The 13,501-nt window shown below is 46.6% G+C and overlaps 1 protein-coding gene across 1 annotated transcript in view; it reads right to left on the bottom strand.

The window, feature by feature from the left end:
- The window catches only part of svep1 (sushi, von Willebrand factor type A, EGF and pentraxin domain containing 1), a gene marked incomplete at its 5' end in the record, with an annotated part of 68,986 nt that overhangs the window by 26,530 nt on the left and 28,955 nt on the right, over window positions 1-13,501 (bottom strand). The window contains 16 exons of the mRNA XM_083669214.1: window positions 50-138; window positions 423-584; window positions 860-1,021; window positions 1,467-1,628; window positions 1,868-2,101; window positions 2,437-2,631; window positions 2,737-2,842; window positions 3,066-3,187; window positions 3,398-3,589; window positions 3,823-3,954; window positions 5,930-6,037; window positions 6,602-6,731; window positions 7,061-7,179; window positions 8,630-8,824; window positions 10,396-10,575; window positions 12,565-12,744. Of these exons, the coding sequence (XP_083525340.1) occupies window positions 50-138; window positions 423-584; window positions 860-1,021; window positions 1,467-1,628; window positions 1,868-2,101; window positions 2,437-2,631; window positions 2,737-2,842; window positions 3,066-3,187; window positions 3,398-3,589; window positions 3,823-3,954; window positions 5,930-6,037; window positions 6,602-6,731; window positions 7,061-7,179; window positions 8,630-8,824; window positions 10,396-10,575; window positions 12,565-12,744 (2,468 nt within the window). The remainder of the gene's footprint in view (window positions 1-49; window positions 139-422; window positions 585-859; window positions 1,022-1,466; window positions 1,629-1,867; window positions 2,102-2,436; window positions 2,632-2,736; window positions 2,843-3,065; window positions 3,188-3,397; window positions 3,590-3,822; window positions 3,955-5,929; window positions 6,038-6,601; window positions 6,732-7,060; window positions 7,180-8,629; window positions 8,825-10,395; window positions 10,576-12,564; window positions 12,745-13,501) is intronic.

Genomic DNA, 13,501 nt, shown 5'->3' with positions numbered 1-13,501 from the left:
TTCCTACAGTCTTGCTTAAACACAGAGTCATACTGTAGTAGGTATTCACCTGGCTGCTAGCCTGGTAGTCCTCCCTCACCGCAACCTCAGGGGCTGAGGTCACACTCTCCTCCTTGGGCAGGAAACTGGAGCCAAAACCTGAGAGAGAGAGAGAGAGAAAAATAACAAAGGAGAAAAAAAAAGAGACTGAGAGGGTTTCCACTTGCTACCAAAGTTGGCAGAGACAAAAAAAAGTGATATTTTTCTCCAGGCCACGTCGTCTACCAGCCACTGTTCTTACACTGGTTCTGACACTGAAGTTATATTTCCATTCCCTAGTGATCCAATGTCAGTCCTATTTCCATTGCCCAGTAGTCACATGGAAGAAGGAATATTCTTTCCTGACCTAATCAATTTTTCCAGGTGGTGAAACTGTCACTCACTGGAGCAGTGTTGGATGGCTGTTGCCCCGGTAACGGTGGTAGTTCCATAGAAGGGGCAGGAGAGGCAGTAGGAGCGTCCTGACCCAGGCTGGTAGTAGTCTCTGGGACAGGGGTAGCACGGCACCAGCCCCGTACGGGAGAAGTGACCTGCTGAGCATGGAACTGAGAAGGGGGGGGGGGGGGGTCAAGGAGGAGAGGAGAAATACAGACATGCGATGGATGTGTAGAGAAAAAAATAAAACAGAAATGGAGGGATATGGAAAGTGAGAAGGGCAGAGAGACAGAGGGATGGAGAGAGAGTACAGCAAAAAGAAAGAAATGGAGAATTCTACTGTACTACAGTAGATGAAGAAACAGTACTATTTTATGTGACCACAGTATGCCTCTGTGCCTCTTCATACTGTAGTCTGTAGGTTCAGATGCTCTCTCTGTCTCACCTCCACACTCTTTCATGTCCATTGCTCCCCTGGTGACTGTGGAGGTCTCCTGGGGACAGACTACACACTCTCTGGAGCCAAACCCAGACTGGTAGTGCCCAAGCGGGCACGACTCACACGTCTCCAGCCCGTTCACAGAGTAACCACCAGGCTTGCACTGTGCTGAAACCACACACACATAACCTTGTTATGAGGGGCTGAGTTCCTCAAGTAATATGGTCCTGACTTCTTACCAATTAATGTCTAAAACATCTGAGGAGCTTTTCTCAGAATTAATGTGTGGAGAAAATATGTCATCTATTTAAAATAGCCCAGAAAATATGATGTTGCATGTCAGCATGACCGAAAAGCAATGATAAATTACATGATGATGCTGATAATCATCATCATCATCATCATCACCACCACGACCACCACCATCATCATCAGCACCACCATCAACATCATCATCATCACCACCATCATCATCGTTGTCATCATCATCATCATCATCACCGTCATCATTATCATCATCATCACCACCATCATCATCATCATCATCATCATCATCATCATCATCATCATCACCACCACCACCCCCCCCATCCCACCAGGTGCCAGTGTTTACCTTTGCACTCTGCCTGGCTGCGTGAGTGGAGGTAGGCTGTGGAGTAGCCATCAGGACAGGCCTTACACTCCATCTGCCCCTCCTGGTCCTGGAAGGAGCCCACCCAGCAGCTCTCACACTCGCTGTACTCCAGGGAGTAGTAGGTGCCCATGGGACACTGGACTAGAACACACAGTAGACAGACAGCCTGGTCAGTCTGCTGTCCCAGGAATGACTCAAGCCATGAATACAGTAAATACACACTGTATCATATCAATACCGCCTGTCAACAGTAGACCCATATTTACTGTATACACCAAATGTATGAGACTGTATACATTGCACTGTGCAGTTATATACATAGTAATAATAGTAATATGACATTGATCAATGATAACATACAACAGGTCCCATTCCCTCACCACACATCCTGGCCTTCAGCACAGAGCCAGGCCTACAGAACAGAGAGGCCTTCTTGCTCTCCAGAGACTTGGGGTCAGCTACGATCATCTCTGACGACACATGGAAGCTAGACAACGGCTGCTTGCTCAGAGTCCTCTTAAGCCGATTGGTCAGCTGCTCCAGGGTCCGCAGCAGCCGCTTCTGATTGGCGACCTCCACTGAGTCGTTCCTCGACAAGGGCAGTGGGATGCTTGCTGGGAGAATGGAGACAGCTCAAAGGAGGGAACTTTCACCTATGACAACTAAGAGCTACAGAGGGTGGTGTCATTCATTCCTACGCAAAGGTAGTCCCCAACAGTAGGCTCGTGACATGATGATAGACAATGCTACAATAAGACTCAGCTTAAGTCCTGGCAAAGGAAGGTGAAGGCATCAATGACATCAATGGATAACAATCAATAATTCAACCTGGTTGAGCAAATATACAGGTAAAAAAGTAAACAAAACTAACCCTAACACTGTTGCACTGTATGCTGTATGTTGGGGGTTCATGTTGTTTTCAGTGATGTAGCAGCGCCTGCCACTATACCTGTGACGTTGAAGAAGATCTGGATCTTCTGGTCTCTGGTGGGGCCAATGATCTTGCGGTGCCTCTTGGACCGGTAGTGAGAGGTGCCGTCCTGCTGCATAGGCGGCCGCTGGCCGTCCGTGGCGAAGCCTGAGTCAAAGTAGGCATAGTCCTGCCCGCTCTGGGGACCCCAGTTACTACCCCACCCACCAGGACCTGGGAGAGGGGAGGGAGAGGAGTTACAAAATACCTTTTTGCCTAGTACCCACTGTTTATATATCATATGAATGTATTAATCAACGTCATTATTAACGTTCCTACCGATGGCAAATCCATTCTCATAGTCATAGTTGTACTCCAGACAGTGGCCCTGTGACTTCACTTCTAACTTGCAGGCGACATCATCATTACTGCAAATGTTCGGGAGCTTTAAAAAGTGGAAAAATGTGTGAAAAAAAAACCCTCAGATACAACAGTATTACGTATGTGCATGCGTGTCTGTGCATGCCAGTTTGTAAGAGTGCGTATATGTGTGTATGTGTGTGTGTGCGTGTGTGTGTGTGTGTGTGTGTGTGTGTGTGAGTACTGTGTATAGATTGACAAATGGTAGATAGATGTAGTGTACAGTAGATGTATGCCTGTGATCTTACCATGCTTCCCAGTTTAGTGTTGAACTCCCCAGTGAAGGACTTGACCAGGTCTAGGTCATCACAGCGAGAGGCTTTGAACAGCATCTCAAAGGGCTTGAAACCATTGTTGGCAATGCGGTTCACTGGGGTAAGGGAAGGAGACAAACAGCACATACTCAAAATGGTCATACAATGTGCCAAGGATTCATGCCTACTGTACAGTATGTTTTGCTGACACATTTAGATGTATAGACATATAAGCCTACAACGGCACAAAGAAGTGAAGAAAGGGAATGAAAAACAAAAGGGAAAGAGCAAATAAAAAAATGGAGGAATCAAAATAAGCAACTCACAGGAGCAGTCTGGTCTGTCGGGGGAGTGGGGTGGCTCCCACATCCCGTTGTTGGCGCAGAAGTAGCTGTGCACAGACTCATGGGTAAGGCTGTATCCGTCTTTACAGTAGAGGGTACAGTTGACCCCGTCCTCCTCCTCTGAGCAGATGAACTCCCCGTTCGCTGGTAGGAAGGGCTGGTCACACGTCGTCCCTGGGGAACAACAGACAGAAAGGGGTTTTTTGGATCAGCTTTTACATGAACAGAAGATTAAGGCTTTAAAGAAAATGTGCATGGACAGTACAATTTAATTTTCTTCAGAGTCAATTAGAGATTTCTTATCACAGAACCAAAACAAGGATTAACCAATGTTTGTTAATGAACTATAATGTTCCTTCAGTTTCCGGTGATGATGTCTGATGGAGCTCTCTCTGTAGTCTCTGTACCTTGGACAGTGATGAGCAGGTCACATGTGCGGTTGTTGCCAGCGGGGTCTATAGCTGTGTACTGGACCACGGTCTCTCCCACAGGGAACAGAGAGCCAGGGCTATGGCTGCTGGAGATGCTCAGACGGCCCCCTGAGAGGAGTACACATAAGTACCTATAAGATGCATTTCATATAGCTGTACTTCATAGCATATTTTCTATATTATCTGATCAATTCAATAAATCAATCAATCAAGTTTCTCAAGTGTTTGAGTAATTCATCTTTTCCCCCCCAAAATAACCTGTTGGAGTAAGTTAAAATGCCGGAAATAAGCTGCAGAGGGCAGTCTTGGGTCAGTTAACATATTACTCTGAATGACTCACCCTTGGTAAACCATGCAAGTTATATTAAACTGGGGCATGTTGACACATGCAAACGCTTGTCTGGGCATCACATGGCACCAGAATAATCATAATCATAATCTGGACAGTGAGAGGGTAATTGCTACCATCTGGATGGCTTAAAACACATAGAGTAAAAGAGAGAGAGAGAGAGAGAGAGAGAGAGAGAGAGAGAGAGAGAGAGAGAGAAAGAAAGAGAGAGAGAAAGCGAGAGAGAGAGAGAGAAAGAGAAAGAGAAAAAAAGAGACTGAAAGATCTATGAAGCTGTCACATTATATTCCTCTCAGACTGGGCCCACAGTACAGACAGACAGGAGCTTCATTCCAACCCAGTTGACACATGTCTGGCTGAGCGGAGCCGGTGTCTCCCCAGTCCCTACTAAATATAACCCAGAATCAGGGTGTGGCCATGGAAAAACAAAACATGCTGACGTTGGAGTAGCGTTGGGGTGACGTCATGCCACCCCGCCGTAGCCGCAGCGTGTTATTTCTGTTTATTTGTTAATGGGCACATGAAGTTGAACTTGGCAGTCAAGGCAATTTGTGTGAGGTTTGTGTGGGGGGTTGAGTGTGTTTTGGGGGCGTGGGTGTGTGGGTGTGTGTGTGTGTGGGTGTGTGTGTGTGTGTGTGTGTGTGTGTGTGTGTGTGTGTGTGTAATTGTGTGTGTGTCTCTGTGCCTCTCTATGTGTGTGTGTGTGTGTGTGTGTGTGTATGTGTGTGTTTGCGCATCTGTGTGTGTGTTTGTGTGCGTGGGTCTGTGTGTATGCACAATATAAATTCACACCAGGGCAGTAGATTACCCAGGGTTGATGCGGGTTGGAGAGCAGACAGCTATGGTCATGTGTCTGTCACCACTGATACTGATGGGTATGTACAGTATGGTGGGCCAGGCAGAGTGCTCCAGTATTGGCATCTCTCTCTATGACAGCATTGTCCTCAGAGTGTCCATTCAGCACAGTGGATCAGAGGCCTGTGTTAAAGGCACTATCACAGTTCCCTGTTTATTGTGTGTGATGGCCCTATAGCTAAACATACTTATTTAGGCATTCCCTAGCAGTGTGTAATATTTGGTGGTGCTATCACCATATGTACAATTCAAGTAAACCCTTCCTCCTAGCCGCCCTACTACTATGTCTATAGAGAAATGAGGATTGAGTGTGTGATACTGCAGAACATACAGTACTGTATAGCTATAACTATAACTATATGCAATTGTACAATTAACCATTAAGAAAGAAGAGAATAGGCTGATGACAGTAGAGGCTGGTGGAGGTTGAAATCGGAGGACGGGCTCATTGTAATGTATGGGGTGGAATGAAGAACGGTATCAAACACATGATACCATTCCTCCATTACTATTCCGGGCATTACAATGAGCCCGTCCTCCGATTTCTACCTCCACCAGCCTCCCCTGGCTGATGATATTATACTATTTCTACTATTGTATGTTAGACCAATGAAAATACCCGCATCTGTCACATGTCTGATGTGACGTGAATCTCGCCCTGCTTTAATGGTATGGTGATGACATTAACACACGGCCCCAGCCTCCACACCACCTCTGTCTCCTGTTTCCCACCATCCTCTCAACAGCAGTCTCACACCGCTGCCATTTCGCTCTCACTCTCCTTTTTCCAGTCACACAATGGAAAAGACCCTGTTTAAACATCAGCTGCCTCTGACCGGCGGAGCGGGGCAGAACCAGGTGCACTCTGGGAACCCATACCTGAGTTGTCGGAAAACTGCGGCACTTCCCAGACGACGGCCGTCTCTGTGTCTGTGGCCTGGAAAGTGGGCGGGGACCGGCACCTGTCAATCACTGGGGGCTCCGTATCTATGAAGGCAACCAAGTGTACATTTAGTAAAGGTACAAATACTGTAGTACATAAGGCAAACACTCAATATTTACAGTAACAATAATGCATGACTATAGTACTCTACCTTATGTTCTTCCCCATGGTGGTATGCAAGGGTTAAAGTGCACCAGTTCAACATATGTGTCCAATAAAAAGCCACTGCATTCCATCAACATAACATATGGAAATGTTTCATGGCTACCACAGTGGTTTTCCCCTTCACTTCTGAGAGTATCAAGTGTGTGACACAAGACACCCTTCTTTTTCACACTTTGCAACCTAATTTGCCTTTTGCTTGGCACCTGTTATAGTACCAGATGCTGAGGTACACACATGTCCAACTGTGTTAGCATGGTCATTTACAGTAGCAGACACTTTTATCCAAAGCGACTTGCAGCCCCACATTTAAATAAACGCCATACAGTATACTGTTGCCTACTGTATGTAGACTATGTGGGAACACTGAACCAGACTTTCCAGTGATTTGTTTTGCTTTGATGCAGTTGTGATACGGTTGTGATGTGGTTGTGATGTGACCTCACCTATGACAGTGACAGTGAAGGAACAGTTGGCCTGGTTCCCCATGCGGTCGATGGCTGTGTAGGTGATCCTCTCCTCACCAATAGGGAACAGCTGGGGAGGGCTGTACACAGGCTTGACCTGGACCACCACCTAGAGAAGAGAGGTCGTAAAGAGAGTACAGTTACCATTTTTTTTCCATTCACTCACAGGTCAGAGGTTCCTTCAAGGTTTCCCTCTTCCAGCCAGGGGAGGTTTTCCTTGCTACTGTTGCCCCTGCTTCCACTTTGGGGTTTAGGTCCAGCTGTTTGGCACTTTCTGACAGATTATGTGTGATAATTGCCATTGGCATGTATTGATGGAAAGATGGACTAATTGATAGACTGATCAGAGAAAGATCAAACTGAGGACAGGTGTATGGATGTGTGTCCACCCCCCTCTCTCTCTCTCTTTCTGGAGAACCAACACGGTGCTCCCCTCACCTCATCCCCAGAGTTGTCATTGGCAGTAGGCACGTTCCAGCTGATGTTGGCAGTGCCACGCCGCTCGTCCGTCTCCGCCACCACGTCCCGTGGGCACTGGATCCATGGAGGCTCCGAGTCTGGGAGAGGTTGAGAAAATAAACGACAGAATCATAAGAAGAATAATAAACTTAAAAGGAGGGTGAGCTGAGCCAACAAACCCCAGGAGGAGCCTCGTTCTAATACTCGTACATGCCAGGGCTGCTACTTGTTATCACTGAGGGAGTAACTGTGATGTCATCTGACCTCTGACCCCTCAAGCACAACACGTCAGGAACCCCTCTGCTCCCAATTACTGGTCAAACGACCTGTTACAGTAAATCCACATTGCCTCATAGCCATTTACAGCTATCTCTCCCTTGCCGTCCATTACCTCAACATTAACCCTCTGTGAAAGTGTTTTGGCAATCAATGTTATAAGAACTGTATGACCTGAATATTAGAACTCTCGGAAGCCTGGAGCTAGTATAACCATCACATCTATGAATACACTGGATATCGATACAGTTAGTGATTGATCACAGAGGATTGATTAGATTGATACTATTCCGCATTCCATGGACCTACAGTATAACCATCACATCCACACAGCTAGCCTAGTCTTAGACTCCAGGATCACATCGATCACAGAGGTTACTGTATGTCTGTTGTGTAAGTTCTCAGCTGGGCGTGACCCATCCACTGAAGCATCCATCTCTATTAAACACAAATACAGGGCACTTTAATCAAATACCCAGATCTTTATTGGAAGGAAAATATTTCAACCTGAGTGTAATAGGCATTAGGAAAGCTGCTGGAAGAATGTCAGCTGCCTTGCTCACTCTCTTTCTCATCTCTCTCTCTCTTTCTCTTTCTCCCACCCTCTCTCTTTGTCTCTCTCTCTCTCTTTTTCCATTCTCTCTCTCTCTCAGTCTGTTTTCCCATTATCAAACAGAGAAAGGTGGAGTGGGCAGCTGTGTCAGTGAGAACCAGAGCAGATCCTCCTACACTCGGCCATTAAAACACTTCTGGATGACTAACCTCTCTTCCTTCTCATCTCAGTGTCATCTCCCTCTCCACTCGTTTATCTAGATGACATCTCTTCCTCTTTTTAACGACAGCACTTTAATTAGCCAGCCATCTCTAAGGAAATCAGGAATAAAGGACTGAATGAAGTCTGATGGAACCTCTCCAGCACCTGTTTCACCTGGCTAACATCTGGAGGACTGGAGGCAATTACTTTCTTCCAGGCCCTGATCACAGGGAAGAGTTCCTGGGATGGTATGGTTTGAGTTAGTGACTTTCAGCAGAAGGTTAGCACCATTCTAAAGGGAAAAAAGGTGCAGGGAGAATGGATGGAAACTCACTCACACACATACAGTGCACACGCATACACACGCACTCTTGCACACACACACACGCACATTGATGCATGCACGCACAATGACGCACGCACGTACGCACGTATGCACGTATGCACACATGCACACACACACACACACACACACACACACACAAGCACACACACACACGGCACACATCGCATGTTACCTGTGCAGGTAGCATCATGGACATTAGCGCTCCAGTCCCCAGAGGACAGGCAATGTGCTTCCAGGTCTCCCTGGAGACTGTAACCTTGGCGACAGGTGAGCTGGCACACGGTACCCGGCGTCACTTCCTTCCGTCCACAGGCAGGGGGCGACAGCAGGACGTTCTTCAGAGTGCCCATGGGGGGACAGCGCACCTCTGTGAACAAGCAGTGTGGAGAGGGAGAGAGAGGAGCCAACATTCACACTCTATCACTTTACATGATCAAGTTAGGAAATACTACAAGCAATTGTCGAACACCGAAATTGTCTGCATTTACTGTTGGTCCCAAGATGTTAACTATGAATTGGAAAAAGCTCTTTGACCACATCAACATGTTTCCTGTATTTTTACCCGAAAGAGGTCCAATCTCTCTGCCCTATGAACAGGCTTGCAGGCAATAAAACCATTTTTGGTGGCAATAAATCAGATTCGGCACAAAAGAACAAGAATGTCTTGCGGAAATGAATATAAGAACAGATCAACCACAAAAACTATCAAAGACAAGGGTTTTATGCATTCTTGGATACAAACTAGTGAGTGGCTTTCACCCAGAACAGTCTCTGGATCTCTTTTTGTTGGCTTTCTGTCATATGTATGCACGCACACACGCACACACACACACACACACACACACACACACACACACACACACACACACACACACACAACACAAAAACACACACACACAAACACAAAAACACACACACACACACACACGGAAAATGCTGAGAGATTTCATCAGATTAAAATATCTCCTGCCTTGGAGAAGCCAGAGTGATCACATTACACGACTATGCAAACAAACACAAAACAAACACTGCAGCAGCAACCAGAGTACCAGAGTAAATGGTATTAAGGGGAATGACAGTCTGAGGCGGTCTCTCAGACATTCACACAAACAAACTGTAACTTAATCACAGCTCCGGGGGAGAGATTGTAGTCGATAGACAGGAATGAGAGGCTTGGTTTGGGGAGTTAGCCGACGTCTGCAGCTTTTAAATAGAGAGAGTGGTGGTGGTGACTCATAGGAGGCCAGAGCCGAGCAAAGAGGCCGGAGGTTTGTGGCCAAACACTGTCCCTTTACTGTGTGTTTGTGTGCCTGACCTGTGGTGCTCTTTGTGGTGAATGTGAGTGCGTAACTGTTTTGACTTAACTATTACTGTGTGTGTGGTGTGTGTGTGTGTGTGTGTGTGTGTGTGTGTCAGACATGACAGGCGTGGTGGCTCTTTGTTATGAGAAAGCAGATATATCTTTCTCTAGGGTGATGTAGTACGGCTGCAAGCAAATCTAGACCACATGTTCAACCACTGTGCTTCATGTAAGTGTGTGTATGTGTGTGTGTGTGTGTGTGTGTGTGGGTGTGTGTGTGTGTGTGTGTGTGTGTGTGTGTGTGTATTTTCACACGTTAATGCTGCACTACATGCATTCTTTTCTGACCTTTCACCAAATATTTCATTTTCAAAGGAACAAAAAGGATTCACAAAGCAGACATACTGAACTGTGAGAGACTGGGGAGGTTGGAATCAAAGCTGTTCAGAGAAAGAGTAGAACTAGAGTGAGAAGTGAGAAAGCAGAGTTGACTGTAGGGTAAAAGAGAAGACATTAGATGAGGGTGTACTGGAAGGCAAACAAAGGAAAGAGGAATAAAACATTTTGAGTTTCAATTTCAAATTCTTAGTGTAGAATGTCTCTCAGGGGGGAAAGATGGGGGGGTCCTGAAGGCTTACCCACACACCGTGGTTGGGGCCCGCTCCACTGAGAACTGGCCTGGCAGGTGAGTCTGGTGTCTCCCTCCAGCCTGAAGCCCTCATCACAGCGCACTTCACACTCTGCCCTATAGGAGACGCCACCATCGGTGCAGTTCATGTGTCCATGCTGGGGCAGGGAGAGGGTGGGACAGGAGCGCACTGCAGAACACAACAACAAACACAGAGCAGGACAATACTCAGTCAACACTTAGAGGGTGAGGAAAGAGCAGGAGGGGAGGATGAAAGGAGGACAGGTGACAAGACAGAGAGAGGGAGTGAAAGTATGAAGAATCAAGTAAGAGATGGAATGAGGAAAGAGGAAGAAGGGGAAGAGGGGACAGGAGGGGGGGAGGGCAGAGGGAAAGAGAGATAGTGAGAATAGATTAGCTGTAGCTGTATTTTTTAGACCTATCATTTCCTTCACTGTAAAACCCTTAAAAAAACAACTTGATGCTGCACGGCTGTTCCTAGTTAGCCTGAGGTCTAGAAGAGTACATTTAGTGTGTTATTCCTTACACCACTGATAGACAGGCTTTTAGGAGACCCCCCTTCCTTAGGACTTGACTGGGTGGGAGGTCCCACAATGGAACTCATAGACACACACACATACACACACACACACACACACACACACACACGTGCACAGCCACAGCCACAGCCGCAAACACACACGCACGCACGCACAAAAACACACACACACACACACACACACACGACACAACCGCATATAGTAAATTGTAAATCCCACACACACCCTTTACTGTCTCTATCTCTGTCTCTGTCTCTGTCTCTGTCTCTCTCCTGCTAAGCTTCTCTCTCTCTCTCTCTCTCTCTCTCTCTCTCTCTCTCTCTCTCTCTCTCTCTCTCTCTCTCTCTCTCTCTCTCTCTCTCTCTCTCTCTCTCTCTCTCTCTCTCTCTCTCTCTCCCTCCCTCCCTCCCTCCCTCCCTCTCTCCAGCTGTTGGCACACAGTAGTAGTTCCCCAGAAAATGTTTACCCTTAATTCAATCTAAACACATATGATGTCAATCCCCAGTGAAAACGTAGACACGCCAGCGAAACGCCCCGGGCTCTGAGCTTTACAAGCACCTCAGCAACTCTGTGCAACAATGACAGGTAGATGTGGCACATAAATGTTTATGAAGGCGCTGAAACATCAGACAGGATTCCAGGTGCTGTGAGCTTTGAAGAACGTCCCATTGTTTATTAATGAATTATACAAGCCATGTGTGGTGAGCGATGCCCCGCTGGGATCAATCAGAGAGATTGTATGGCTAATCAGGAGCAGTGTGTAACGTCTTGTCCTGTTCCTTAGTTTGTCTTTGTTTCATGATATTCATTTATTGTTTCCTGTTTATTTTTGTGTTACTCACTGGTATCACTAGATAGACACTTCGCTACCTGCCCTTGTGTGTTTCCCGCCTGTGTGATTGTCTACCCCGCTCCAATTGGTTTCACCTGTCCCTCATCATCCTTCCCTGTGTATTTAGTCTGTGTGTTCCCCTGTCTCTGTGCCAGTTTGTCTTTGTACCTTCGTGTCATAGGTCCCAGCAATTGTCCTGGTGTTAAATACTCCTGGTTTTTGATCTACGATTGATTTTCTGACTTTGCCTTTTTGGCTACCCCTTACTGGATTATCTGCCTACTCATTGACTGCCTACCTTTGTAGCGAACCCTGCTTTTTTTGGAATTAAAGTCTATTCTTTTAGATTTAAGTTTTTGTCTCCAAGTCGTGCAGTTGAGTCCTCTGCCTGCGTACTACGGTCATTACGCAGTGGTGGGACGGAGAGACCACAACTAATCCTGTACCCACACTGCAACAGGAGAGATGGAATCAGAGGAGATGAGAGAGAGAATATTGGGAATGAAAGCATGAGTGGGATGAAAGAAGACAGATCAAAATATCATCAATATTATCAAAATAAAAATCAGAGATAAAGGACAAGGAGAAAGAGAGGAAAGATGGGAGAGAGAGAAACAAATGAAAGGGAAGAGGGAGAGAGAGAAATCAAAAGACAAAGAAAATGAAACAAAGAACAGTTGAACACACATGCCTGGAGGGTAAAAGAGGTATGAGCCAGTGTTGTGATTTCAGTAGGACCTGTGACTGCTGCATGCACACATCCATACTCCAGGAGACTCTGTCTCACCTCTGCAGCTGGGCTGGGAGCCTGACCAGGTGCCGTCTGGCTGGCACAGTCTGATGCTGCTGCCCTGCAGGTCGAAGCCCGGCTGACAGCGCACCCCGCAGGCAGCGTTGAACTGGTTATTACACACGTTCTGGATGAAGAAACCATTCTCTGGAGGAGCCAGCTCTGGGCAGTACACCACTGGGGAGTGACAAGTGAAATGGGACAGGGGAGGAGAGGTTAGCGTACTCAAACACACATTCACTCACACACACACACACACACACACACACACACACACACACACACACACACTTACACACACACACACACACATCCAACTATGCCTGCTGGGCACTGAAGCTGATCCTGATGCCTATGGCAGATGCTGGTGGTGAAGCCTAGCTAGGACAGATTTGAGAGTTAATGTTCCTGACACAGTGGAAGTGAGCGTGAAAGCAGAAAATTACAGGTTACAGCTCAGGGATCCTCTAGTAGTCTCTACGGGCTGGTGTGACTGGTGAACAGTATCACTTTCTGATATGGTTTAAGCTGGGTAATTATTATGGGATATCAGAGATCAGAAACCATATATCACCATGTTGATGTTGATGTGATCATCAAGAAGTATAGTGGCCCAAACACTTTACATGGTGTGACGGTGTGTATTGTACTGAAAACCTTGGTTGTGTGGCATTAACAGCATCTTGTATCTTGTATGTGTGATGGTCACGGTCAGGGTTTGTGACCGAGCTAATTCACATCCTGTATGTGTGACTGTGTCAGTGTATAGGGCATTAGTTTAGCCCCTGGCCTCTATAGTCAGTGTGCAGTATGTCAGCATGTATGAGAGTGTACAGCACAATGTGTAGTGCACAGGGGAGGCTGGTGGAGGTAGAAATCAGAGGATGGGCTCATTGTAATGCATGGAATGGAATGCGGATATACTGTATGTCTG

This window comes from Argentina silus (genome assembly GCF_951799395.1).
Source record: "Argentina silus genome assembly, chromosome: 1".
In the NCBI taxonomy this organism is placed as follows: domain Eukaryota; kingdom Metazoa; phylum Chordata; class Actinopteri; order Argentiniformes; family Argentinidae; genus Argentina; species Argentina silus.
The sequence above is the reverse complement of the archived record's forward strand: the minus strand, read 5'-3'. Positions and strand labels throughout refer to the sequence as shown.